General features: G+C 52.9%; 7 protein-coding genes across 7 annotated transcripts; 6 read left to right on the top strand and 1 right to left on the bottom strand.

The window, feature by feature from the left end:
* Nucleotides 1-1,676: 1,676 nt before the first annotated feature.
* Nucleotides 1,677-4,640, top strand: J7T55_006992 (uncharacterized protein; the record flags this gene model as incomplete). Its single annotated transcript, XM_053135839.1, has 9 exons — nucleotides 1,677-1,758; nucleotides 1,823-1,943; nucleotides 2,093-2,463; nucleotides 2,545-2,586; nucleotides 2,666-3,019; nucleotides 3,082-3,196; nucleotides 3,260-3,319; nucleotides 3,515-4,105; nucleotides 4,346-4,640. 9 exons carry the CDS (start codon nucleotides 1,677-1,679, stop codon nucleotides 4,638-4,640), a joined length of 2,031 nt encoding a protein of 676 aa, XP_052986490.1.
* A 176-nt stretch (nucleotides 4,641-4,816) lies between these two features.
* On the bottom strand, nucleotides 4,817-5,692 carry J7T55_006991 (uncharacterized protein; the record flags this gene model as incomplete). The annotated part of the gene is made up of 3 exons (XM_053135838.1): nucleotides 4,817-5,195; nucleotides 5,265-5,375; nucleotides 5,595-5,692. 3 exons carry the CDS (start codon nucleotides 5,690-5,692, stop codon nucleotides 4,817-4,819), a joined length of 588 nt encoding a protein of 195 aa, XP_052986489.1.
* Nucleotides 5,693-9,677: 3,985 nt separating this feature from the next.
* J7T55_006990 (uncharacterized protein) lies at nucleotides 9,678-10,766 on the top strand (the record flags this gene model as incomplete). Its single annotated transcript, XM_053135837.1, has 2 exons — nucleotides 9,678-10,267; nucleotides 10,382-10,766. 2 exons carry the CDS (start codon nucleotides 9,678-9,680, stop codon nucleotides 10,764-10,766), a joined length of 975 nt encoding a protein of 324 aa, XP_052986488.1.
* Nucleotides 10,767-12,878: 2,112 nt separating this feature from the next.
* J7T55_006989 (uncharacterized protein) lies at nucleotides 12,879-19,467 on the top strand (the record flags this gene model as incomplete). The annotated part of the gene is made up of 2 exons (XM_053135836.1): nucleotides 12,879-13,322; nucleotides 13,384-19,467. 2 exons carry the CDS (start codon nucleotides 12,879-12,881, stop codon nucleotides 19,465-19,467), a joined length of 6,528 nt encoding a protein of 2,175 aa, XP_052986487.1.
* A 1,157-nt stretch (nucleotides 19,468-20,624) lies between these two features.
* Nucleotides 20,625-21,958, top strand: J7T55_006988 (carbohydrate esterase family 1 protein; the record flags this gene model as incomplete). The annotated part of the gene is made up of 6 exons (XM_053135835.1): nucleotides 20,625-20,752; nucleotides 20,818-20,861; nucleotides 20,960-21,175; nucleotides 21,280-21,377; nucleotides 21,444-21,602; nucleotides 21,662-21,958. The coding sequence occupies 6 exons, from the start codon at nucleotides 20,625-20,627 to the stop codon at nucleotides 21,956-21,958; spliced, it is 942 nt and encodes a 313-aa protein (XP_052986486.1).
* An 863-nt stretch (nucleotides 21,959-22,821) lies between these two features.
* On the top strand, nucleotides 22,822-23,553 carry J7T55_006987 (uncharacterized protein; the record flags this gene model as incomplete). Its single annotated transcript, XM_053135834.1, has 3 exons — nucleotides 22,822-22,845; nucleotides 23,234-23,414; nucleotides 23,489-23,553. The coding sequence occupies 3 exons, from the start codon at nucleotides 22,822-22,824 to the stop codon at nucleotides 23,551-23,553; spliced, it is 270 nt and encodes an 89-aa protein (XP_052986485.1).
* Nucleotides 23,554-24,182: 629 nt separating this feature from the next.
* On the top strand, nucleotides 24,183-27,410 carry J7T55_006986 (uncharacterized protein; the record flags this gene model as incomplete). The annotated part of the gene is made up of 8 exons (XM_053135833.1): nucleotides 24,183-24,461; nucleotides 24,552-24,911; nucleotides 25,044-25,774; nucleotides 25,904-26,099; nucleotides 26,303-26,591; nucleotides 26,696-26,829; nucleotides 27,026-27,095; nucleotides 27,271-27,410. 8 exons carry the CDS (start codon nucleotides 24,183-24,185, stop codon nucleotides 27,408-27,410), a joined length of 2,199 nt encoding a protein of 732 aa, XP_052986484.1.
* Nucleotides 27,411-27,817: the final 407 nt, after the last annotated feature.

Raw genomic sequence — 27,817 nt, 5'->3', positions numbered from 1 at the left:
TTCGAGCGAGGAATGACCCTCGGTAAGCGCGCCGGATGCCCCGTAATTTAGGATGACTTTAATTTCATTTTCGGACAATAGATGTGAAAGATTTACTTGACCTTGTGTGATATAATGGTTCGTGAAATCGTTGGAAACGACGGGCGGACTGGAAGTCAAAAAAGCAACGACATTGTAACTTGCCAGGATAATCAATAATGATAATAAAAGATAATTATACTGTTTGCGTCCTAGTTTGGAAAAGACTTTACATGAGCTTGATAAGTCTGAGCCAGGGAGAGCCGCTTCAACTGCAGGTTACATCTTTCATCGCTCTAGCGACAGGTGAATTTGGAATAGCCCCTTTCCTACAACCTGATTATCAGCTACTGTGTCAGACTCTGTGAATAACCCAAGGTCATCTACTGATCAATTCGTGGGAGACATGACAGGAAGATCACATAGTCAGCCACCTCATCCGGTGACGCTGTCCGCTTGAGACGGAATATAGTTGTTTACAGAGGAACATAGATGCACTCGTACCCTCTGGAGTCTAATTTGAGTTATATAGCCCGAGACGATAGCTATCGTGACTGCCAAGCATGCCCAATTAGTGCATTTACTTGGATGCTGTCCTGCATCACGGGCATGTATACGCTACTAGGACAGACGGCATTGACGCGAACGGCACCCTGCAAAGCAATAGCGTCGACTGCTGCACAAACGTGTCCATTAGCTTTGCTGAAGGGGACGCTTGCCAGTAGACTGCATGGTATCAAGGATTGCATTCTAGATTTCAATTTATTTTGGCGATGGCTTTGATTAGAAAGTATTTCATAGTCATCTTCCGTAAGCAGAGAGTTTCTTTGACCTCAAGGAGAAAATTGCATGGGAAGGCATGAGATCAGCGTGCTATTTCTTGGTGCAGGCGATACTTGTCACGCACCGTACCTCAGAAATTATGATGAACTTCCAAGTATCGCTAAGCCCCTGCCAAGTCCGTGATCCACTTATCAAAGAGTAGGGTGTAGGATGGCTGTAGTGTGCAATTATAAAGCACCAATGGCTGCACGAATTTCTGAGCCTCAAGGTTCATTGTTTCAAGTGTGTTGTAGCTACCTCAACAATGACAGAACAGTTACAACTTTTGAGTAAGAAGGAAATAGATAAAAGGAGAAGACAAGCTCGATGGATCGATAGGTAGAAGATGGATGCGACCTTGTGAATGAATCCCGTCCAGTGTGACCACCCACAAGAGCAGCCAGATGGGTTTCCAATTTCAGAAGGCGCCCATCAAGCAACGAGAAGAGGGAACTGACCGGGCCGCTCCTTCACAGCATCACGAATTCGATAATTTAGATTCAGGTGACCTCATCAGCTTGCACATGGACTACGTGGCGTGCGTTGCCAAGTCGTCTCTTCCCAGCCCGTAGCTCCTTGGCGGGTTGGCCTCCGAGACGCGGCACTGCCTCTCCTTATTCGTGCTGGAGCCGCACATGCGAACACTCTTTCCGGTATTTTCCTTTGAGGTCACGCCTCGTCTCCTTTCCGCCATGACAGCACCCTCGCCCGATTATCCTGGTTTGGAGTTGTTGCATCACTGAATCTCAGGCTGAATGAGCGTCGTCCCAGTCTAGGCACAGCTGTTCCGATCGGAATCGCCTGCTTCAAGGGATCTGACCTGAGGATCGTCCGGCATGGAGTTCATAGGGCGGTCTAGATGGAAGCCGACCTCGAGACCACGATGGATGCCTAAAGCCAACTTCATTACTCTACACTGTGAGTGAACCACCCTGATGCGCATCAGAGATCCTTTCTCACATCAACACATCTTCGTCAAAAGACATATACATAATCCTGGCAGGTTTGTCCAGCCTGATTATATTACTCCCATATGGCAATATATCGGCTATCGACGCCTACTTCTTTGGTGTGAGTGCCTCGACAGAATCAGGGCTGAATACGTATGTATGCGTTCCCTAAATTCGCTTTTTTTGAGACTAACATCTGGTGGGTCCGTCAAGTGTCGATCTAAAAGAATTAGCGACATACCAACAAGTTTATACTTATCTAATTGCTATGGTCACAAATCTCACTTTCATAAACATCGCAGTAGTAGTGGTGAGACTGCACTGGTTCAGGAAGAAACTCAAAACCCTCGGTACGTCGGGGCCTTCATCTCGTGCTTCCGCAGCCATTTCTTCATGCTTTTTCTGACCAGCCGTGCAGCACCAATACTACTCAAACACGAACACGAAGCCGATGAATCAAGCATACATCCTGTTGACTCTGAGTCCGACTTAAACCTTCGCTTGGCAGTCACGGAGCCGGCTAGAAAGTCGCCACCGTCCATCACAGGGACAGACAAATCACTGCAACTAGCCAAAACAGACAGCCCGAGACGCATCACGTTTGCCCCCAATGTCAATGGTCCGCCTGATTCGAAACCACTTTACGTTCCGGGACCAAGAGATCGAGACAACGGTCTGTCTTTCAAGCATTCTTTCTATGTTTCTCGATCAACACTTCGCGTTGCATTGTACTCATGAGTTTTTGATTGAGTAGGTCATCCGATAGTCGAGCGAGATGTCGGCGACGTGATAGACGGTAAGTGAGACCTGCGCCTAATGGAGTCGTTACGTATCCCAGTCAGTGCATATCACCTCTAACCGAAGAACGCTTCCAGATGTGGACGACGCTGTCCTGGCAGACCCAAAAGACAATGTCCCGACCAAGACGAGCATCGTTAGGCGTCGCACCTGGGGAGGAGACGGGCCAGCAGGCTTTCCAACTCTAGCTAAGGCCATCTCTATTGAAAGAGTTGCAACGACCGTTGGCACAGTCTTTGTATTGGGCAAGACACGTGCGGGAGTTGCGCGCCAGCCCAGCTCAGGCCCTCGGCCTACTGGTCTACCAATGTTATCAAAACAGGTCACAATCGGCCGGAACTCACAATTCCTCAACCTCACCTCGGCAGACAGAGAAAGACTTGGTGGCATCGAGTATCGGGCTCTAAAGGTGCTGCTAAAAATTGTTGTTTGTGAGTACAATTTTCATCATCTCGCACAATGACACTGCTGTCGCGTGCTGATTCCAGATCAGCGTACGCTGTTTTCCTCAACATCCTTGGGGTAATCAGCTTGGTCCCATGGATACACCGCGCTCCTCAGAAATATAGGGACTGGCTCAATGTAAATTCTATAGATTACTCATGGTGGTAAGGGCCCAATTGCCTGTTCCAGTCATTATATGTGCTCTCAGAGATGCTAACTCCTATCAGGGGCATCTACTCTGCCCAAACGATGGCCAATAACCTAGGCTTTACACTCACTCCGGACTCGTAAGTAGTTTTCAGATACAATCCTGACACTTCCAAGAAAAAATATCGCCATATGTGGCATGCTGGTTCACTTGCCTCTCAGCCTTGTGTCAGGCTATAGCGTTTTAGATAAGCTGTGGCCCCACTATTTCTCCTCCCACTTCGTAAACGCTTCTATCTTGCTGGTACTTTGATAACTAATTCTGAATGCTGCAGTATGGTTACTTTCCGCGACGCGACCTGGCCAATGCTCAGCATGACTTTCTTGGCATTTGCAGGGAATACATGTTATCCCATTTTCCTTCGACTCCTTGTTTGGGTCATGTTCAAGCTCGCCCCAGCCCGATCGTCGTTAAAAGAGACGCTCAAGTTTTTGCTCGACCACCCACGAAGATGTTACACACTGCTCTTCCCTAGCCGAGCGACATGGATTCTCTTCGGTATCGTCGTGTTCCTCAATGTTGCGGATGTTGTGCTTATTATCGCTTTGGACCTCAACAACCCAGCTGTGAATGATCTTTCTCTAGGGCCGAGAATTCTATCATCTCTGTTCCAGGCTGCTTCCGCACGCCACACTGGCACCGCAACCTATATCCTTTCGCAGGTCAACCCGGCTGTTCAATTCAGCTTGTTAATCATGATGTATATTTCCGTTTTACCAATTGCGATCAGCATCCGTGCGTCCAATACTTATGAGGAGAAGAGTCTGGGAATCTATCTGCCTGATGAGGAAGAGCCCGACGAAAACCAAGGAACAACATCATATATTATGGCACACATCCGCAACCAGCTGAGTTTCGATCTATGGTACATTTTTTTGGGCGTATTTTGTATTTGTATCGCCGAGTCGGACAAGATCATGGAGCCAAATCAGACGGTATTACTGCCTCCGAAGCCCACCACCAACCGTTTGGCCTATATCATTAACTTTGCATGATCAACATAGGCCTTCCAAGTATTCCCGATCCTGTTTGAAGTCATGTCAGCGTAGTGAGTGGACATGCAATCCACGGCACAAAACTGTCTTCGATGCTGACAACTGTGCAGTGGCTGCGTTGGACTCTCCCTCGGCCACCCCTCGGTGATGACCTCTCTCTGCGGGAGATTTACCACTTTCAGTAAAGTCATCATCTGTTTCATGATGATCCGCGGCCGCCACCGCGGGCTTCCATATTCCCTCGACCGGGCAATAATGCTCCCTAACGAGCAACTGAACGAGCGAGGAGGACTCTCGAAGACAACGTCTCGGCAGAGTGGAGGGAACTCCAATGCTCTTGAAATTCGAGGGAGAAGCGGGGAAGGTGCAAGGACATTGCCGATGAAGACGCATCATACACAATGATCATTGGGATGACTAGGAATGGTCGATATTACGAGGGTAAGTCAAATCAATGTTGACCATTAAAGTATGTGGGCTCTCCTACGGAAGAGGATATCGGAGCATGCCAAAAATATGTACAAAGAATCCCAAGTTGTTGCGCCTTCGCGTCACTACGAATATGATCCATCAATGACCGGTCAAAGAGTAGCATAACCCTTCTCCAAATTACCAAAGAATACAGAATCCTTGAAAGGAACGTTGGCCTTGCCAAAGTCTGTGGTCTGCAGAGCATCTCGTGCTGCATCCGTCAGGCTATCCCATGCGATCAGCGGTTGTGTTCCGCCGACGGTAGTAGTCTGTAGTAGCTGGTGGTTCAGTGGCCATTCGGAGGCATACTCGGCTAGTGGTGAGTCCCCAGAGCGGCCGGGCGACCTGGTCGAGGAAAGCCCGCCGTGGGCGGAGACGGAGAAAGCGACCAGGGTGGCGTCCGCCGTCTCGCCCGAGAGCCAGGCGATGGCCTCTTCCCAATCGTAACGGTGGCCGAGCCCACTACTGGGCGAGTCCTTAGGCATGAACCTATCATAAAATGTGTTAGGAAGGCGGCTGAGAGACTGCAGGGGGTGGAAATATGGGCCAGAGCCTTACCAAGAGTACATGATGGCAAAGTAGTCTCCGTGAGTAGCAGAACGGGCGTATACTTGGCCCGTTGAAGAGGAGCAGTGTCCATTCGAGGATCCGGTGGGCTTCAGCCCACCACTGTAATGACTACGTTAGTGTGATGAACAGGTCGACAAATAATGACATGAATTTAGAATAAAGGCTTGCCTGGTATTTCCCTCCGGATCGACGGCAGGGAAAGGTACACAGCCGTTTGTGACCTTGAGTTTGGGCTTGTACTTAAGCATTAGGGCGCCTGCAATAGTATCGGGGACGGTCTCGGCGAAACCAAGAACTGCATCATGAGAGATGACAGACCTGGTTTCGAGCGGCGAGGAATCTGGTGCTAGAGCGGGAGCTCCCAGGGCAGGGCACGCCGTGACGGCCAGGCCGATGAGAATGGATCGGAAAGACATCATAGAGGCTTTAAGTGAGGGTGCGGAAATCGACCGAGAGTGCTCAACGGTACCTTTGACGCGGCTAGACAAGCTGATACAACCTATCAAAGCTCCAGGGCACAACTTCCGAACAAGCACTCGAAGGAGGTAACGAGTTATCAAGGGGATAACCGGCAGCGATGACGGATGAAGTCTACCAGGATATATAAGCTGAATCGCCAGTATGCTTCAAGCCTCGCATCCTCGCAGCGTGCCCTTGCCCCATCGCGACTGCCACACCGAGGAAGGACTAAGCCCACATATCGAGGGGACTCGAGTCGTATAGTGGATGATCCGGCATCATGAAAAGTAGGGGACTATTACAGGGAAGGGCGTGGGGAGTCAGGGCGGCTGCAATTGGCCATCGCTGACTCCGTGGCCGCTGTCAAGATCATAATCCCCTCCAGATCCGGTAAAGTCGACCGGACCGCAGGGCACGCATGTGGTGCGCATCTCCGTATTCAGACGAATGCGTACATTATTGGTTAATAGTTGGAAGGTCGTGTGGGCAAGAGTCACTGAGCGACGGAGAACGCTCGAGCTCTACGTAGTAAAGGGCGGCAGAGGTTTCCCAAAGGGCCCAAAGGGTCCCGGAGGCCTTGCAGTGCCATGCTCACAACATTGCTCACAGATGTACAATATGCCATGGCAGTGCGCAGAATCAGAGGCGGAGGGACCCACACGCCACAACCAAGTCTTTCTGAGCATTGGTTCTGCTCGATGCCGTCCCCGAGGGAACCTTGTCCGCAATTGTACCCATGAATACCTCAACGGTCCGCAGTATCAAAGTCAGGATTGATGCGGCTGGACGCCCGCAGCGGTTCCCAGTCGCCGCATGACCTTAAAATGAAGCGGGCTGTGTGGAGGATCACCTTCCAGGTTTCTGACTCGTAGGGACACAAGACCTCAGCAACACAAAAGGACGATGGCCGAAATAACCGAGAACTTGACGATATGAAGGTATGCTCCTTTGGGATTATTGGCCGAGATCGAAGCGGTAAGGCGGATAGGAGAGTCCACTGTCGACAAGACTTGATCCGACTAAGGCGTGTAATGACATTTAGGACCAAGAATAGAGCGAGAGCTCTGGCCGAGGGCAAACGTAGATGGAATAAACACCAAGGGTTGATTGTACGATAGACCAGGTGGATGCTACCGAACCGGCGATAAGAGGCCGCGAGAAGGCTGCTCAGTACTAAAATGTCTGCTGCACCATGGCCGGCTGAAGGTGAGTTGAATTCATTGCCTACTAGGTATGCGTCCTGCTACGCTTTGAGGTGAAGAGAGATTGTCGTCTGAGCTTACTTGACGTACCTATCCCAGTTGGGGCAGCCGTAGAGTCGCTCTCATGTCCGGCCAGCACCCTGCGCATCAGCTTGCAATAATAGAAGAATCAAAATCCGAGGGTTCAAAGAACAAGACGTGGCCCCACAAGTCAGCGACGTAATACGGCCGCGGTGTCTTCTGTGAGAGACCGACCGGGTTTGTGGTCTGTTTCCTCGGGTCGGCCTTGGCAGTGAATGAATTGGTGATGATGCATTATTAAGACGTGCCAGGAATGGCCGCCATCTCATCGGCCGGAGAGGTTGATGGGCTGATATGGGGCCGCGTTAGTAACGACCGCGCCGCGGCTGGATCGTCCCGGGGGCTGCACGACCGCCGACCAGTTTTGTCGGCACGTCGGGTACTTGGCCGAGAACAGGCATACCGAAGATTATCCCGGGAGGTAAGAGCCGTGAGCGGACAGATGATTTCAAAACTGCAGGTTGGAGGCAGGGCGATGCCGTGACACGCACGGTATGCGAATAAGAGAAAGGGTTAGCCCGATCATTTAGGTTTGGGGGGGGGGGGGCGAATTAGCCCTGGACCAACGCCCAGCCGAAGCAGTGGTGAGGTCAAGTACGAAAGACGCAAAGAGGATGAAAAGAAGGTTACTAGTAGCGATGGGGCACGTCTTTTCGTCTACGATACGTTCTGACTGTCTCGCCGGCCTCGAGACGATCTTGCAGACAAGCAGGTGGCCAGATAGCATTGGAGTCATGGAGAACAGTTGATATGCAGCAACAGACGTAAGATGGACAGAAATAAGCTCGTGGAGCATGGTGCAAACTTGCGATGTCGATCGCCTGCTGGCGGCGCATGTTCTCCAGGGGGCCCCCCCGATCGACAACAAAGCTGGTGAGTGATCGACGCAGTGCCCAATTCATCGAGCCACAGTCCATCATGACAATAATGACAAAGACAAAAGACAAACAGCCACACCGATAGCTCAGCTCACTGCGAGACCTGTCAGGCTCGGTCGTATGTACGGCATAGGTGTGACAGTGAAGGCGATTCGCCCCCGTTGTGAATGGTAGGGTAGGTAGTCTGTTAGACTCCTCAGACCGAGTGCTGAGAGAGGGAGCGCTCAATGTGGAAAAGAGAGATTGAAATGAAAGCATGCAAGCCTGGCGTGCCTGGCGTGCCGCGTGCCTGGAGTGCCTGGCTCGAGCCTGGCAAGCAAACCTTGGGTCTCGGGGCGCATGCGTGCCGCAGCCAGGGCCCACGTCGGGCACAAGCGAGGCCAATCAGGCCAATCAAGCCAATCAAGGGGAATTTCCCGTGCCTCGCATCTGCCTCGGGCCCCTGCACGAGCCTCAAACCTCAGCAGGCTGGAACCCTGCGAGCCCAGCCCGAGCCCAGCCCTCGAACCAACCGTCCTGGCCGTCTGGTCTCAACTCTCCGACCTCCTCGACGCCCCAAGTGTTCCAGGTCGCGGCGATCCGACAAGTCGCGACAATGCCACGCGCCCAATCGACCCAGGGCAGCCAGCCAGCCTGCAGCCAGCCTGGCCGACCCCTTCTTGGCACGTGCCTGGCTTGTAGTTTATCGCCATTAAGCTCGAGCTGTCTTGTCCCGCCTATTCGCCGCCCACTCGTCCACTCGTCCACTCGTCCACTCGTCCACTGGTCCACTGGTCCATCGTGCGCCCTCCTCAGCCTCTACTCTATGGCCCCGGCTCAGACGATGATAAGCAAGTTACCAGGCCGACACGGTCTGTCGGGATGACGCCTCGCTCCATCTCTCCAATCTCTCCATCTCTCCTCTTTGACTCTTCGAGCACGCCCCGTGGGACCATTCCCTGTGCCGGCGCGTGTCCCTCTCGCATTGCGAGTATCACATCAGGGCCACCCTGAATATCTTGTCATCCTCAAACCTGACACGGGTCCCATCGCGCCAGTGTGGTCCCTCCTCCCCCTTACCCAGTACCACTGCGCCCAGACACCATTGTTCCCCCCCTGCCCTCCCCCCTTGTCTCCTCCCCCCCCCTTCCCACACACAGGCTTTGCCGCGAACTGTCAATCGGATGACCCCACTTGATCAGGTCACATCGTTCGCTCCGGAGACATCTCACGTCTATCATGACGATGCCTGTTGCATAACGCTGCTGCGCCTATGCCTGCGCCTGCCCACCGTGTACAGTACACTAGTCCATCGTCTCCTCTATTTCCTATCCATCGGATTGTCGCGCGTGTTTTAGGTTGGCGTGCAAATCTTCTCTTCCGATATCATCCCATCTTCTTCCCCGTACCATACTACTCGCTGTCTCAGCCCGCTGCAGTTCGACCTAGTTCCTGAGGCCTTGGCCACCTAAAACCTGTCCTTCCCGCCGTCGCCCGCATTGTTTGCCTTTCGTTTCTTTGAACCAGTGATCTACGGCGCTCTCCCGCACCAATTCAACTCCGAATACAGTGTCTTCCTACCAGCAAGGGCTGGGAGTCGTCGGTCAACAAAACGGCTGGTCCACATCACGAACTCACCTCTGCACACGTACACTCGAGCACAGCTCAACCGCCGGCCGGATCATTAATACCCACCCGCCGAAGCCTCGAACCCGATCGGCGTGATTCTGTAGTGGAGTAGTAGGGAGTCTTGAGAGAGAGAGAAAGAGCTTGGGAATTCTCGAGCCAGACCGAGCATCAGGATGCTGTGGCAAGCAGGAGTAACGGCTTTGCTCGCCGTCGGCGCACAGGCTGGCGGTGTTGCCGACCTGGTGGCAGAAGGGGTTCTCACCGGACGATCACCACAGTCAGTCGAGCAAAGGATGGAGGATCATGTCGACGACCACATTGTCGTCAGCAGGCAGGCGTCATCCACCGTGTCACTGAAGCAGAACGGCACCGTCAACATGGCAGAATGGGAAGCCCAGGTCAACACCGCCTGTCAGGATGCGCTCTCGAAGCTGCCCCAGTCGACCAACCCGTCGGGGACTTGCACCTGTTACAACTTGCCGGTCCTGAACACCCAGACCGGTGCTTTCGAGGCGGACCTGCGTCTCTACCAGCTCAGCACGCCGAGGGAGGAGTTCGCGGGCATCCCAGCGAACCAGGTCCAAGTCGCCTTGTCGTATAATGGGGCCAGTGTCAGCCCAGTGACAGCTTCTACCGCGGCGCAGAAGGTCTCCGGGCCGCAGGCACGGCAGGCCGCTGGAGCCAACAACAATCTCCAACTACTACAGACCTACCTTTTCGTGGGGCAGGTCGACGCGGACAAGATGCAACTCGAGATGAACATGTAAGCCACCGACCACATCGACGCCACGAGTGAGACTGCCAGACTGTCCAGCATAGACGTTGTCCTGGCATTCTCTCTGGTCCTGCCTGGACACACTGGCTAACAAAATAACAGGGCCGCCCTCGAAGCGCTCGTCATGCCGACGGTGACACTCTCTGCTGTCAACGCTGCCGGACAGACCGTCAACACTACCGTATCTTCAAACGAGGCAGCCTTCGTCACTGGTGTGTTCTCTGACATGGTCGTGTTGTCGGACACGGCCAAGGCGCAGGTTGCCGTGGACCAGGTCACCCAGGGACTAAACAACGGAACGATAGCCTTCGTGCTGCCGGGTGTCAACCTGCTCATCTTCCCGATCGGCCTGATCATCTGTGGCGCATGGACTGTCATCGGCGCGGCGGTCATCGGCTTTGGATTCTTCGAGCGTGTGCAATACCGCGAGTCATACAGGAGGAGGTCAGCCATTGCCAGCAAGGGCTCTGCGACGAGGAGGATATAATGAGTATTAATGACACGAGTATCAATAGCGTCGAGGGGAAGGGAGGGAGGGGGGTGGGAGGAGGAGGAAGAATAAGACCAGGCTTATCTCGCCGGGCTTCCTCTGCGAGCCTTGGTGACGTTGGCTCCCTGTGTGAATCACGCCGGACTTGTACTGTTCTATTCCCGACGTGGCGGCCAGTCGAGTTGACCTTGGCACCCGGCATTGCATTTTAATGAGCATAGATAAGATTCAGATTCCATGAAGACATGATAAATTGTAAAGTCAAGTCAGTACACAGCGGCCGTTCGCATCGCCGCTGCCGGTGCCCGTTCCCAGGCCTGTCCCTACCTACCTACGTTGGTTCGTACATGGTAACAAGCAGAGACGGTGAGGCCCAACCGCCTCACCTCGGCTGCTTTACTGCTTGCGGGTCTGCCGCAGCCTCATTCACCAGGTCCCTTCTGAATCTGAGCTGGCAGGCTGATCACGACACCCGGTCACGATCTCCAGCCATTCTGGCGGAGCACCCAGCCATCAAGAGCAAGTGTGGTAATGCAGCCGACCGCTTCCCCCACATTCCAGAGGTTATGCTTGTGCTCTAACAGAGCTCTAACGGCGCCACGCCAGCAACATACGGGCAAGCTGATAGTGGGTCAGAGGTCACCAAATCTCCACCCGAGTCCTGAAACGCACCGTCAGAGTTCAGTTCCTGCAACGCCTCGCAACTCGCATCACTTCATGCGCCCGGTCTTGCGGCGCCGCCGTACCGTGCTTGGGAAGTGAGAAAGCCTGCCTACCAAGTGTGTGTCGACATTGCCTCTAAGGATAGGGGAGACGACAGGACACAAACAATACACGAATGCATGCTTGCATGCATGGATACTGAAAACCCATCATCATGTCCACGTCTCGCCCTGCCTGCAGTACGACTCAACCACGGCCCCTTCTTGTCAGTTCGTGACAGTTGCGCTGTTCGTCCTCCATTGGCCGTGGTCCCGATACCTCGGATCCCGATGCAGGGCTTCCCTTGGGCTTTGGCACTCCACTCCTCCGTCACGGCTCTCCTGCACAGCGAGCACACTGCAGAGCAGAGCCAAGGGTGCCTGGGCTGCCCGACAGTGCGTGTGTTGTGAGTGTTCGTCTATGAGACAGGGAACATGACGAGCCCAAGCCTGGCAAGTCTTGCTCCTTTCATCAAGCTGTTGGAGCACCAAGGACGCAAACTGAGCCCAAGGCGTCTTCTCGCGTGGCCGCCGGCGCTACTAAGTCGACAAGGCGTTGCGGGCACCGTGGGAACAGACACGCTCACAACGTTCTCGCATTGCCCTGTTCCATGCCATTCAAAGTCTGTCACCAATGGCCGCATTCATATGTCGTTCCGATTTCATGCTACACCCCCTCCTCCTCTCCAATCAGGAGTGGCCCCTCTCTTGATCGACGTCTTAGGAGCTCATCCCTGGGACCCCTCCCACCCATTTAGCATTGCCGCCGCATGAAGCTGCCCACCTTCCAAGCTCAGTGCGTGCGAGCTGCGACCTGGATGCCCGGCGACCTGGCGCATCCATCTTCATGCCGTTGCCCCTTACCTCACCCAGTGCCATCATGGGTCACCAAACAGATCGAGTTCATGGGAGGCCTGCGCGCTCGGCTCTATCAAAGCGGCCAAGGTCATGCATTCCATGCCCATCCGAGTTGTCATGACGTGAGAGCACCCTCGGTTGTGAGGCTTGATTCGATGACCGGCATCCCGCGGTGGTCTCTTCCCTTCGCCTCGGATTTGTGCTCTCCTGGTTGTAATCTTTTCTGTTTGTTTTTATCCCTTGGCCCCAGTCACATTTTGATTGGAAAGCAAGTGCTTTGCTCATCTCCAGTCGCCCGTCGGCCGTCGCTCAAAAGCTTGAACTCGGGTCTGCGCCATATCTATATGATGATATATCCGCACAAAACTTGTTTCAAATACCAGCCCAGTATCCTCTTATCCCTTCTAGAAGCTGCTGTCATATCCTTTCAGCTCCAACTGTTTAGCAAGGCCATCCTGAGCTAGCTCCGTTGTCGGTCCCCCTTCAGTCTGCTTTGCTTGCCAACGTGTGCTCTTGGATCGGTGCTCCAAGCATCAAAACGGACTTCACCATGCTCGACGTTACATCACTCGTGCAGCAAATGCGCGACACCCTCTCAGAAATCCACGACACGATAACTTCGCTCGATACCAAGGGGCATGATGAGAAGCTAGACGCCCTCGAGTCACAGCGGGACGAGTTTTTCCGTCAATTGCATTCCGCATTCGAAAAGGAGTCTGCTGAGTTGAATCAGCGTCGCGAGGCTGAGCGCGACGAAATTGCCGAACAGCGCCGGAAAGAAGACGAGGAGATAGCAGCTCGTCGTAAGAGGGAAGACGAAGAAAAGGCAGCTAGGAATCATGACCAAGATGTCGGGAGAGAGCAGAAGCTCGAGAGCGAGAAGGTCGGCGTGGAACAGGAAACCGATGTCAAGATGGATCATATTGAAGAGGAGGCGAGACAGATGCTAGATGAGGGCCACAAGAAACTTAGGGACTTGGAAGAAAGACGAAGAGTAAGTTACATGGCCAACACGACGAGGCGGGACAAGTTGTGACTAACGGGTCTGACCTTAGGAAATCAACCGCATGATCGACGAACAAATGAAAGCACCCTTGCCGCCTCCGCCAACACGGAGAGCCAGGCGCGGTACCAGAGCCTCACAAAGTGGACTCCCTGACCAGAATGAAAGGAATCAGCCACGAGAGGGTGGGAATCCGTCTGAAACCCAGCCGCAGCTGGAAGCTGGGACGCATGGGTCCCGTGACCAGGGAACTGAGGAAAGCAAACCGGAGCAAGTTGCACAGGCAGATACAAAGCAAGCTGAGCCACAACAAGAGTCAACTAGCCCAGAACAAGCATCGGTCGAAGATGAGTCGAAATCTCGAGACCATCCGCCAGACCCCAGTGCTGGACCTGTGAGTCTACACGAGAGCCCCATTGACAAACCAGCTGGCCACGAGGATCAAGGTGAATTGCAAGAAGCCGTGTCAGAGTCTCAACCTTTGAGCGGTGCCGACAAAACATCTAGCGAATCTGTAACACAACATGGCGCTCCCGCCGCTCAACAAACCACTGCTGGTGCTGAAGAAGAGAGCTCCAATCGAGCCGCAGAACAGGCAGCGGCACCAAGTGAGAAAAGCGAGCAAACAAGACAAGCAACCACGGACAGCGTGCATGACGATATGGGTAACTCTAGTGGAGAGAAATCCGCCCAGGATGGACCCGCGATCGAAAATCTTGATGTCAAAGACAGAAGCCTAGATAGTGGCGATACACAGAAGGACTCGCAAGTTCACGATGCGGATGCCCCGATGTCAACACCGTCTGAAAGCCAAGGCCAACCTTCGGGAGCAGACACCGAACAAGCACCCAGTAATTTCGAAGAAGCCAACCTGAGCATGGAGCGACAAGCTGATCACCACGACCAGGAAGGCCTAGAAACTCCGGAAGTTTCTGATTCGCCTAGGGAACTGACCGGGAGCGAAGTTCCCACTACCGACATGTCGGCTCATGAGGAGGCTCCGAGCCAAAGTCAATCTCAGCCCACAAATGACGACCTGAGGGCAACAGAACGCTCGGCTGAGCAGGAGGAACCCAAGAGCACCAACAATGACGACTTGTTCCTTGGGGTTACCAAGGGTGGTGCTGCGGAGGAATACGTCAAGATGGCGGAAGCTGATTCTGATCAGGAGCCACGGCTAGGAGGGACGTCCTCCACGTTAGAGCAGCACTCATCGAGTGTGAATGACCATCCAGTCGGACAGCAACATGAAGAGTCCGACCACGGTGCCCAGCAGCCTGAACCAGCCCGTCGGGGCACTTCGACAGTCGACCAAGAGAGCCCAAGAGACACCAGCCAGGCGCAAGCTGTTGAAGAGCCGTCAGCCACATCTGGACTAGCTGATTCCGTCGAGCACAAGGCAGACCCCTGGGCCGAAAGCGAACAAGAAAGGGATCGATTGCAAAGCAGAGAAGCAAATAGTTCTAATTACGATGCGGAGGCAAGTCATACCGAACCTGCGGATGGACTCCGTGACGAGCCTACAGAGAACTCAGAGCATCAATTGCGGAATGACCATGACCAACCCGCGTTAGGCGAGTTGCAAGATGTGGGCGCTTCTCGAAACATGGAGATCGGACACAAGGAGCCCTCTGCGTTTCCTCAAGATAGCCCAGCGACCCGCGACGTGGAATCACCAAATCGGGATCAATTGCATGAGACCGGGCTCGTAGAGCACTCACAGAGCCGGGATGTCCCAACGGAGTCCGTCTCTCAAACCAGGGACGTCGAGGTGGCTCAGGATCAGGGAGCTGGCTTGAACAGAATCAGCGCAGATGAGCCATCAGTTCCAGAGGAAGACGTTGGCGATGCCAAGGATCACCCTCAGCCAGCTGAAAGTGAGCAGGCACTCCATGGCAGTGAACAGCATGACCGCCCTCTGGAATCCACGCATGGCGAACAAGAGCAACCGAAGATCGACGCGGCAGTACAATTTGAGCAGAGTGAGCTTGGTCATCAGGAATCAACTAACTCAGAGCAAGATGGTTCAGGCATATCCAGTCATGGCGGTCAGGTCGGTACGGAACCTGACCATAATGAAGAAAATGCAGACTCTACTTTTCATGAACAAATGAATGAGAGTCATGATGAGTCTCAGGCCTCCAAGGACCAGACGAAGAAGATCAAGGAAGAGGAAGTAGCACAACCAAGCCCGAATGGTACTCCCAGTATTGAGGAGCCTAAGGATATCCAAGATACGTCCCTCGAGCAAGCACAAGACCCAGAAGTCGGCGACAAACGAAGCGATTCAGGCTACGAGACCGGTATGGCTAGCAGTCGAAACCTCGAGGACTCCACAGCTACGCTACATGAGGCTCAGCATGAGCACCAGTCCACTGAAGGCTCTGAGCCTCCCCTTGCGGAGTCGTCTCCCCAGAGCCATCAAGAGAGTCCAAGGGAGCCGCGGTCCGAGCAAATTCTCGAGGGTTCGGGAAAAGACGTCTCTCCTCCCAGACTGGGAGGAGAACCTCAAGGCTCAGACGGCCATCCAGCAGAAGAGACTTTCGATCTTTCTGGCAGTGAGCCCATACCTGGCACCATGACGCATGGGAAAGACGAGTCTGAATTCAATAGAAAAGATCTTGCTAGCGACGATGTCGGGTCGCGAAACGTCAGCCAGCAGCAGCCAGCTGACGACACTGAGAGCGGCGCGGTCACGAGTCACCCAGAAGGCATTGGAAGCATTGATAAGACTCACGAGAAGCAAGAAATGGAGGGCTCCCTCACCCAAGCGGGCTCACAAGATTCTAATGACGGTCAGACGCAAACGGATCATCAACCGATAGCCCGTGATGTGGAGGACACAGTGCTGGACGATTGGAGCAGTCAAGAAGCGGAACGACAGCCCCAGCTGGAGATTTCTGAGACAAAGTCTGAGGCACCTACTCGAGACGCCGCCGAAGCACAAAAACAGGATTCCCAAGGTGATATCGAAGGCAACACAGAACCTTCTGTCACTGCCAAGCCCCAAGATCAGGGATCGGCGCCCGACGACAGTCAAGTTGAGCAATCACACTCAGTGGACGACGTCGAAAGCACGATGAGCCGCGGTTTAGATGAGCCCCAGCAGGATATACTCGTTGGCGGTGATGCTGCTAGTATCCCTGATTCTTCAGAGCACGTACAAGAGCCAAGCCAGTTGTCTCAATCACCGGCTACTCATAATTTCAGCTCAGACGGATTCGGACCTTGGAGTAGTCAAGCCTTCAATGGACCGGCACACGATAGTGAAATCAGCTTCAAAAAGAGAGCGGATTCTGTCCAAGTTGGTCAGCCACATGGATCCACAGACCGGGGCGCCGAACTGCCCTTTATCAGCACAGAAGGTCCACACGAAGACCCCGATGAAGGCTTATTTGCCGTGCCTCCCACGCCGCGCCACGAAGCGGACCAGAACAAACCTTCGCAATTTCAGGGCGACGGCGAATCCAAGCCAACCAGTCGGGCTAGCAGCCGGGATGGGTCCTCAACTGGAGCGGATACGTTGTCGCCCCAAGCCGCGGAGGGGCTTCGAGATTCGTATCGCCAGGGAAGTGATCGAGAATTGCCTCTAGGGACTTCTGTACCCAATGAAGACACACACCACGACGTTTCTCCCGGCCTCGACAACGGGAGTCAGGCCAGCCCAGATGTCCTCGAAATGTCCAAGGGTCCTGAAGAGAGGCGAGTCAGGTCTGAAGTCCATCTAGACGAGTCGTCAAACCACAGCGACCTGGACCGAGGGCAGCCGGATGAACTATCAACCACAGGAATTGGAAGTGTGCATGGCCAATCTTTAGCTGGCAATGATGACGAACAGCAAGGCCAGCAACATGCTGTCAAATCATCCACAAACGCCGTAAAAGGTTCGATTGGGAGTGAGAGGAATTTGAACGAGTTTGTGGAAGACGAGACACCCTCTTCAGATAAGCACATTAGCGATTCACCGAGCATGCAAGATTCCAACAGAGATCAAATCGGAGAGACTCAAGATGGTGAAGATGACCAGCCTCGTGAAATTAGTGGCGAGCACGACTTGGAGCCATCTCGGTCGCAAAAGAAGCATGATCTCAAGCAGGAAGGCTTGGACCCAAGCAAACCCGAACGACAGACCATGGATTCTTCAAATGATGATAATCAACAAGAAGGAGGCCATGGTGGTCTCAACTCTCTCGAGATAAACAAGCAACCGGTCTTTGGCCAAAGTGAAGCAGAGAATGGCGAGAAGGACTCTGACAGGATTGGTGAAGACAGTCAAGTCCAACAAGTCAGTGACGGCGGCGGAAATTCTCCTGAATCTGAGGACACTGAAAATCAAACCTTCCGGAACATTTCACCCGAAGACGCCAAGCCGGCCGGTAGTCAAGACAGGAACGATCAGATTGCCAATCCACCACAGTTGGATCAAGGTGGTACGCAACAGCTCGAGTCTGGCCATGGACCAGAAGTAGACGAACTTGATCACGGTCACACAGATGTCGACCAAGCCGCAACCCATCAGGCCTCCCCCCATCACTCGAGTCAGTATTTGGACGCCCAGCAGGCCAACTATGATGGGGAAGGATACGGCGTGACTCCTTCCAGCGAATACAGTAATGACCCCTATACAGACTTGGCGTCTCGGGAGAAGGATGACCTGCACCCCGCCGACGACACTGTTGACACCCGCCAACCCAACACAACCCCCTATGACTTACCAAAATCGACGCATGTCACCCATGGCGATGACCAAGTGGATAGCGACTCGGAAACATTTGAGACGCCACTTGAATCCGCCGACTTTCGAAAGGCCGAGTCAGACAATAGAGCTGCAATACCTGGTCATTTCACGCAGGCACTCGGCCATCTTCCGGATGAAAGTGCACATACTGTTCAAGGAACTGACGACCTCTTTGACGACACTGACGATACCGAAGATCAGGATGACTATGGTGAAGCTGTTGTCTACCAGCATTCTAACGATCTTGCTGACAACTCCCGGGATGCAGAGAAGACGGTTTATTCGACACAGGGCGACGAAAACAACACTGCCTTAGGTGGCCATCGCTCCTCGCTTAGTCTGGGCAGCACCGGTCACCGGTCGCAAGGCAGCATCAGCAGCATGCGTGACACAACTCCCGTGCGTCCCACATTTGGGTCCTACATCGGAGGGCCGAACGTTGTTCGTGCGGATTGGGCTGCCGAGCATGAGGACGAGTTGCGTCCATCATCTCTGAACCCCACGCCGCAGCTGGGGCCATCAACTACGCACGACACCCCTGAGATCAGTCCGTTCGCACTGCGAAGCACACAGATGCCCGGACACGCAGGTGACGCGAAGGGCCTGAGTTCTAGTAGATGGAACCCAGAGCGGCCGCAGACTCCAAATTCTGGGACGCCACACAGCAACAACCCGTTTGCGACGCCACAACGCCAGGCGCAGGCCGACCCAGGTGTTGACCTCTCCTTGTTTGTGCCACGCGACGTCACACACGGTCGCCAGGACTCTATTCCAGCGTCCTTGCACAGCCAGACCACGCTTGACTCATCATGGTCGTCACCGGTGCACTCATCCCTCCCTGTCGATAGGCACGAGCCTGTCATCCGTGACAGCTGGCCCACACCCGCACCCGGCTATCAGCATTACCTCTCGAGCTGGAGTTCTCGTCCACGCGGGGATACCACGAGCACCGCCGCTGAGTACGACCCCTTTCGACCCGACAATGGCGGCGGCGACGGCGGTCACGGCGCCGCCAAATCTTCCTCAAGCTACAACCCGTTCCTTCAACGCGGACGCGCTGAGTCATCAGTCAGTGCTGCTCCCAGCAATCCAAGTGTTAATAGCAGCCCAAGTCGCGGCAGTGCGTTGTTCGCCAAGATGAGGAACATTTTTGAGAACCAGAACTCGAATGGCGGTAGCGATGCCCCTGCAAGCCCAGGCAGGACGCGCCCTGTCTCAGGAGTCTTTCACCCCGCCATTCCTGCGCAGAAAAGCTCCCAAGGCAACCTCACGGGCCAGCGCGATGACGAGCGCGGTGGCTTCCTGAATGAAGCGGATCATGAAATTGACGAGCGTAGTGCATTCCTGAGGAGCGACGGGCAGCCATCGGGCCACAATACGTACAATGACGAGCATTGAACACGCTCGGACCGAGGTGAAGAGATTAAGATGAAGCAGGGGCCTGTGTCAAAGTCGGCAGTGGCGCGGCCCAGATTGAGGAAGGTCATCCAGACAATCGACTTGCGTGCAGAGACTGCAGACGACATGCGCTCCGACAGGATGGTACATGTCGCTGAGGGCAGGGTAAGCTCTGCGTACACGATCAACCCCGAAGTGGAATCAGACTCTGATTTCCGTCTTGCCTGGCTTTGGGTGGAAGGGTGGAGAACTCAGCTACGGAAGGGGGGCGATATAGTGGAACGGGCGAGGTGGGAGTGGAGGGTGGACGATCTGCTGAGCAAGAGCCGGGACAATGAGACGAGGAAGAATATCCCCGACATCGTGGCTAGAATGCCTGGCGCTCTGAGAAAAAGTACCAATTGCGATAAAAGGAGACGTAATGGGACGAGGAAGAGTGTGCATTGGCTGGACGGGGACGGTGATTTGCTGGGTATAGACGAGCTTGCATCGTGACTATTTCTACATTCTGCATATCCATTTGCAACCATAGTCATTAAGGTTTAGAGGCATTAATCCAAGTGATCGTCACGTCACAACGTAGGACGTGTAAGATGTTTGATAACTAGTGATGAAAAACGAGCTGACTAGCGGACCGGCTGCACCTTGACAGCCATGGGCGCCGACGACGTGAAGTGTACACCGCGCTCGGCAGATGACAAGCCTTGCTAGGGCTGTCAAGCTTTCGGTAGGCCGGCTCCGAGACGCAGCGGCCATTGGAGCAACATTCAGGGGTAAAGTCGTGGGGGTAGCCATCCATCTGCCTTTATTGCGACCCCCGGATAAATAAATGCCTGGTGCCGGCATTATTACTGAGGAGAAATCGAGATTACTTGTTAAGATCCAGGGGTCATCATTGCCATGCAGGTGACAGCCAGCCTGTGCTTAACGTTGTTTTCGGACGATGAAGCGCCGACGGGGAAGCGGAAGCAGCTTTGGACGTCGTAAGCATTGGGGGTAAAGAACGTTCAAGTTGTCACAGAAGACAAGCACTTCGGTATATAATGACAAGAGACGCAACTGCGGTCCACAAACTATTTTTCTAACCCCTTGATAGCATTTGCACTCCTCAGCCAAAGTCACCGCCTGCAATCCTGCCCGCCGAGACGTTGTCCACCATGAAGCTCTTCTCAATTCTACTTCGGGTCGGCCTGCTGGCCGCGGTCGCAAGCAGCTCGCCCACAAGCTTCGACGAGTTGATTACACCCGCCGCGCCCCTCAAGCGCGCTGCCCAAGCTATCACACAGTGTGTCTAAACTGTGCCCAGAATGCATCGCTTCAGGCTCCGTTGCGACTTCTAACGCATAGCAGGGTGACCAACTTCGGCGCCAACACGTCGGGGACAAAGATGTACAGTATGTATAAACCTTGCGCGGCTACGGATGTTACTTTATTAGAGTCGTTCAGAATGCATTGTTCCGGGTCTACGTAGCTGATTAATAACATATAATAGTATATGTGCCATCCAAACTTGCAACCAACCCGCCAATCATCGTCGCGATCCACTACTGCACCGGGACCGCACAAGCGTATTATAACGGCTCGCCCTACGCGTCACTCGCCGACCAAAAGGGATTCATCGTGATCTATCCCGAAAGCCCTTATAGCGGCACTTGCTGGGATGTGAGCAGCCGGGCGGCACTGACGCACGACGGTGGTGGGGATAGCAGTATGTATATGCCTTTCACCCGCGGCGGTTACCCACCAGTCTTTATTAGAATCTTCCAGAATGCATCTCTTCAGGCTTCGTAGCAGGCAACTGACACATGACAGATTCTATCGCGAACATGGTGACGTATACACTCAAGCAGTACAATGGAGATGCGAGCAAGGTGTTTGTCACGGGCAGCTCGTCAGGGGCGATGATGACGGTATGCGATGGTCGATCATGACGAAAGAGGACTGAAATGGCCCTGACACTAATCCAATGCTTCTAGAATGTCATGACAGCAACATACCCTGAACTCTTCGCCGCGGGTATCCCTTATTCTGGAACTCCCGCCGGATGCTTCTATAGCCAGTCTGGTGCTGTCGACGCCTGGAACAGCTCCTGTGCGAGTGGGCAGATTCATAGTACCCCAGCAATATGGGCAGGGGTAAGAACTGTTTTCCATTTGAGATTTCCTTTTCTCCGCAGACACTGACGCCTCTAAAGATGGTGCGTAACATGTATCCGGGCTATAACGGCAGCTACCCAAAGATGCAGGTCTACCACGGCAGCGCCGATACGACTCTGTACCCATCAAACTACAACGAAACGATCAAGGAGTGGGCTGGAGTTTTTGGTTTCGACTATACTAAGCCGGATACCACTGCTGCGAATACGCCGCAGAGCGGATATACAACATATAGCTGGGGCAATCCGGTCAAGCTGCAGGGAATTTACGCCAATGGGGTCGGGCATACAGTACCTATTCGGGGAGCCGATGACATGAAATTCTTTGGGTTGTAAGAATAGCCCTAAAGAAGGAATTAAAGAACGGTTGGGGATGCATTTCGTAGTGGCAATTGATAGCAGAAAATGTCAACAGACACATTCGGCAATTAGCGACTCGTTCAAGCGCTGTTGCACGTTATGAGAGGTTTTAGGACCAAATAAAATTTGCGTCGAGAGTCTCATAATCCAATCTGCTTCCATATGTGGACTCACAATTGGCATCAGAAGCCTTCCTGATAGCTGTCGTGCCCACCGTGATTGTCCAGTCTACATCGTTTTTCCAAAACCGGTCAATTAACAGAGGGACCTGCCTCATCTTCAGTGAATGAATCAGTAGAGACAAAAACCCTACGTGACGGGCTAAAATCTCGATGGTGTCTCGAATAAAGGCCACCTGACTAGACAGTCCATTTTGTTTTGCGGTAGTAAGGAGCTTTGAAGCCCGGGCTTTGGAGGGCCGAGACGACTCAAGAGCTAAGCAAGCATATGCCCACCAGATTTATGTACTTCGAACGCATTTCATGCCAACGAAAAAGAATTATTGTTCTAACTATCCTTTTCGCGGCCTCTTTTGTCGCGTACAACCATCGTCACAAAAATATCGCGAAGTTGACCTCATTTCATTCAATATCCTGTGTCCGGGGCTGAGGAGGGAGAAGGCAAACATGCCATCTACCAAGAGAACAAGTTAGGCTAAACCGGCAATTTTCGCACGCAAAGCAAGCAATAAATTCAGCCCCGTTCGCCTGCGGATAGGATGATTGCAATACTATATTCCTTGCAGGAGCTCGTAAAGAAAGTTGGAAAAAGCAATTGCCTCTTTAAGCTCAAGTTCCCTATCGACGACCTTGACGGAGTACATCGTCTTGCTTGGGGAAATGCAAGGACACGCTCAACCACTGGTCAGTAAAACCTCGCCTCTCTCCTTTCCTTCCAGACACGAAAGTGCTCGTCTTGCTGCTCTGCTGCATCTACACTGCAGTCGAAGGCCAGGCAGTACTCCCTGACCGATATGAAACCAATTCGTCGCTACTGGTGGGCTGTCCGCTTCAGCTAGACAAAATCCAGTCAGCAATCGATTCTCTGCTGAAGATCTCTGACGGGTCTAGACTACACGACCTGCTACAGTGTGGGATAATTCGCGTTGCGCTTGCTCAGAGACGACTTCTCTCTTGGCTCAGAATGCGTTCAGGGGTTGTGTGGTATCTTTGACGCGCGATGCGGACTTCTTCATTCGGGGAGAGGATCTTGGCAATAGCCATTATTTCATGGTCTTCAAATCGAGACTAGAACGACCGCGAAGTCGACAAGGTCGGCGCAGAATCCGTTGCCTCTCACGGCGCCAAGGCGCCTAAAGCTTTCAACATCATCACCAATGCGCTACGTAACATGGGCATTGTCTACTCGGACAGCCCTTCACATAGCTACTCGTTCACGGGAAAGGACGTGCCATTCAGAGCCTGGAAGCAGAGTCAGTGCTCCGGCCAAGACTGGTCTATATGAAACCGGATATCAGCAACTGAGTACGAACATATACACATGCAGATATCAGCAACTTTAGAACGAATGGAGGAAAACCGAAGCGGAGAAGACGTCGCTTGGTGTTCTGATCTACTGCATGTGACAACAAGTTTCGACAAGCCTCCACAAGCTTTGGACCAAGACATAGTAGGCCACCAAGACTAAGCAGGTAGTGGGGAATCCATCGGTCGTTCCCCCTGAATATGTACTGCACGAATGTAAACTGACATACTGAGGAGAGTCAGCTGTCAACCTTCACTAGGATTTGCCGCCCGACGTGCTGGGGTCCACGATAAAACAGCCCGTTCTCATTGGTCCCATACGCGGGAACCATGGGTCCGGCAGCAGCCCTCCCCCAGAATTGGAAGCTTGATGATAACCCTGTGCCGGAGGGCTGGGATAAGGCTTATTGCTTGTGCTGCATGCACACCAGGGACTCAGGTGCTGCACCGTAGGCGTCGTCATGCGCCAGCTGCCGCGGCGTCTGTGATGGCCGACAGCTAATACAATGAGGAATGCAATTACAAGTTGATTCCTGATAAGGATCCGGATATCGCTGGGAACGACATCATCCCTTGCCATCAATAAATATCGCCCTACGGGATGTTACCCGCCACCCTCCATTTCCAACCCGCTTCTGCCGTACTGCTATCTCCCCACGCCAAGCTGTGCCATTGCCAACTGACAACTTGGCGCTCGCGTGCCTGCAAAACTTCTGATGGATCCCGAGAGAACGGACGGGGAGCCATTGCCGCAGGCTGTGAAAGCTCTATCCGAGAAGGATACTCACGACGTTCATGACAGCGGGGGATCAGATGTCATCAATGGCCATCTCATCGAGCTCGAGGTAGACTTGTCGCGGGTCATCGGCGAGGATGAAATTGAAGGCGACTGGGATGCTGATACAAGCCCCTTCCCGGCTGTCCGCGCTGTCGTCCCCGAGACGGACGACAGCGCGATGCCCGTCAATACCTTCAGGGCTTGGTTCCTTGGCATCGTGAGTCTTCCCTAACATGCTGCCCCTGGCCAGCCGGCCTGTCCGGGCCCTATGGCTCTGCCTACAGATAGAAGGCTGATAGACCCCAAGGTTTTTGTTTTCCTCGGGGCTGGTGTCAACCAATTCTTCGGGTTACGCTACCCGGGCGTCCACATTGTGTCCTTGGTTGCGGAGTTGATCGCCTACCCTATAGGTGTCTTTCTTGCCCATCTAATGCCCATCAGCCGCCTCAACCCGGACAGACATTTCAACATCAAAGAACACGCCCTTGTCACCATCATGTCTAATGTGTCTTTTGGCTTTGGATCCGCCGATGCTACCAACATCATTCAAGCAGCCAAACTGTACGGCTTCACTTTGCAGACTGGTTTTAGTGTTATGGTCGTGCTTTGTTGCCAACTCCTAGGCTATGGTGTTGCAGGGTTGAGCGCCAGGTGGCTTGTTGAACCGGTAAGACCGTCTACAAATACATGTGGCGTTTCCATCTTGAGGACACACTGCAGCTCATGGTTTCCTGCGGCTATTTTGCAAACCCTCGTTCTGGTTATAGGAGTGAGATTGTTTAACTAATCGAACCGTTAGGCGAGTATGATCTGGCCGGGTGTGCTAAGCAATGTTGCCCTGCTAACCTCGCTTCACTCAAGAGCTAATGCGGTGGCCGACGGATGGAAGATTACACGTATCAGGTTCTTCATGGTCGTGGGAGGATGCGCATTCGTCTGGTACTGGCTCCCAGGTCTGATGTGGACAGGACTCTCCTACTTTACCTGGATATGCTGGATCGTCCCCGATCGTGTCGTGATTAACCAAATTTTCGGGATGGTGACCGGAATGGGGCTCTTCCCTCTGACGTTGGACTGGTCGATGGTCGCTTACAATACGAACCCCTTGCTGAGCCCCCACTGGGCAGCCGCCAACGTCTTCTTCGGCTTTGCGCTGTTCTTCTGGGTCGTCACCCCTGCTCTTTACTATACCAACACCTGGTTTACCGCATTCCTGCCCTTCTGCACCGCAGATGTGTATGATCGGTTCGGAGAAGTCTATGACTCGACCAAGGTAATTACTGGACAATTCTTTGACGAGGCCAAATACAAAGACTACTCGCCTCCATACCTGCCCGCCACCTTTGCCTTTGTTTATGGGCTGTCATTCGCATCGATCACATCTGTCCTATCGCACGTCTACTTCTTCCACTGGAATGAGATCGTGCACGCATTTCGAGGCTCAACGAAGCTCGATGTTCACTCAAGAATGATGAGGGCCTACAAGAGGGTGCCCGCCTGGTGGTTCCTATCCATCATTGTCATTGTTCTGTAAGTGACCTTCAAAATTCCGTTCATTCTCTTTCCTTGAACAGTCTCACTATTTATCGATCTCTGCATGTGTCAACTCGGAACACGTAGTTGCAAAAGATTCGAGGATCATTCACTGATTATGTAAAGCGCTATGTCAATCGCGATGACTGAGGTGTACCATACCGGACTCCCGGTCTACGGTATCTTTCTCGCCTTTATCATTCCTGCGGTTTATATGATACCATGTGGCATGATTCAAGGCGTGACAAACGTGGATGCCAACCAGGTCAACGTCTTGTCAGAATTCATTGGGGGCTACATGTTCCAGGGAAAGCCCATAGCCGTAAGCAGCTTCCGGACACATTTCTAACTCTTTCAAGAACAAACATCTGCTATCCGTGGTCTGTTCGATTACTTGCCTTCAAGCCTTTTGTCAGACTGCAGATTCTGAGACAGGCCATGGGCAGATGGCGGCCTGATAATTCCTCCCAGTTTCCACAATAGCTTCTGCTTTGGTGCTTTGATAGCTGACTCCAGATGCTGCAGAACATATTGTTCAAGATCCTCTCCACAGATGTTGTTGGTCAAGGTCTATACTTCGCGTCTGATATGAAGCTTGCGCACTATCTCAAGATTCCCTCGAGGACTCTTTTCTTTGCCCAGGGTATCGCGACTATCCTAGGGGCTTTAACTCAGGTCGGTGTGACCCTCTGGATGCTGGGAAATGTCGAAGGCATCTGCACCGACGACCAGCCAAACGGCTTCACTTGTCCAAATGGACTTACGGTTTACTCTTCCTCCATCATATGGGGCCTGATTGGCCCAGGTCGCCTCTGTAAGTACAAGTCTTCCCCCGCTACGGTTGCCCATCCGAACTTCGTTAAAGTCTTCGAGAATTTATCGATTCGGGATCAGTAGCAGGCGACTAACACATAACAGATTCTGTCGGTAGAATTTATTCGGGTCTATTGCACTTTTTCTGGATAGGCCTCATCTTGCCGCCAATCACGTATTACATTTTCAAGAAGACAAAGTCTGAATTTGTTCGCAAGATCAATTGGCCACTGATTTTCGTCGGCACTTATAATGTGCCCCCGGCCACCGGGGTGAATTTCAGTTCTTGGTACCTTGTGAACCTCATATTTAACAAAATTATATTTAGCCGCTTCAGGGCATGGTGGACGAAGGTAGGTTGAATGTCCCTTGCCTCCAAGAAGAAATGTGAGAAACTCGATAGTGTTCTAACCTTCAATCTTCACTCTCACATAGTATAATTATGTCCTTGCTGCTGCTTTGGACACGGGACTTGCCATTTCTGGCATTGTAATATTTTTTGCCAGTAAGTCCGTTCTTTTTTGAAAAATACACAAAAAAGAAAAAGGCTCTGCTTCCTCTCGGCAGGATCAAGAATAGCATTCCTCTACCATGGAAGCTTACGCGACGCCCTCCTAAATTTTCCGCACAGAGCATTTCTGTCTGTATGCATACAGGCGATTTAGCTGACAATATACTAGTCACATATGGGCCAAACATCCAATTTCCCGATTGGTGGGGCAACACAGTTTGGCAAAACACGGCGGATGGTCTTGGGACACCTTGGCTGCAGATGCCATCAGTTGGGTATTTCGGCGGCGCCAACGGAACCTGGGCATGATCACCTAGCAAACGCAAATTTGCATCAAGCAGTTTTATCTAGGTAAACGTATCTAGCCTGAGTCTCGATGGAGTCGTAAATAATCTGTGTCTTATTCGATTCCTATCTGAGATATCCGCCTAGTGGTAAGGCAGGATATTCATTCGAACTCCAATGTATGTGTCAAACGAGGCCCCTGCGACATGGAGAGGTCACCATATTGCGCTACAGAGAAGAACCATAAGTATACAGTAATATGAAAGCATTTATGAATCGGATGCGCCTCCCGTCCCCCGTCATTACGCACATACCAAGGCGGGCAGGACCGAAAGTGGACAAGAAAAGTCTCGTTGGCGGTACCCCTGGTCGACCTTGAAGAAGAAGTTGCATGTTGCTATTTGTAAATGAGATATCATGGGTACCCCGCT

This window comes from Diaporthe amygdali (assembly GCF_026229845.1).
Source record: "Diaporthe amygdali strain CAA958 chromosome Unknown NODE_60_length_211398_cov_62_513432, whole genome shotgun sequence".
Classification (NCBI taxonomy): Eukaryota; Fungi; Ascomycota; class Sordariomycetes; order Diaporthales; family Diaporthaceae; genus Diaporthe; species Diaporthe amygdali.
The sequence above is the reverse complement of the archived record's forward strand: the minus strand, read 5'-3'. Positions and strand labels throughout refer to the sequence as shown.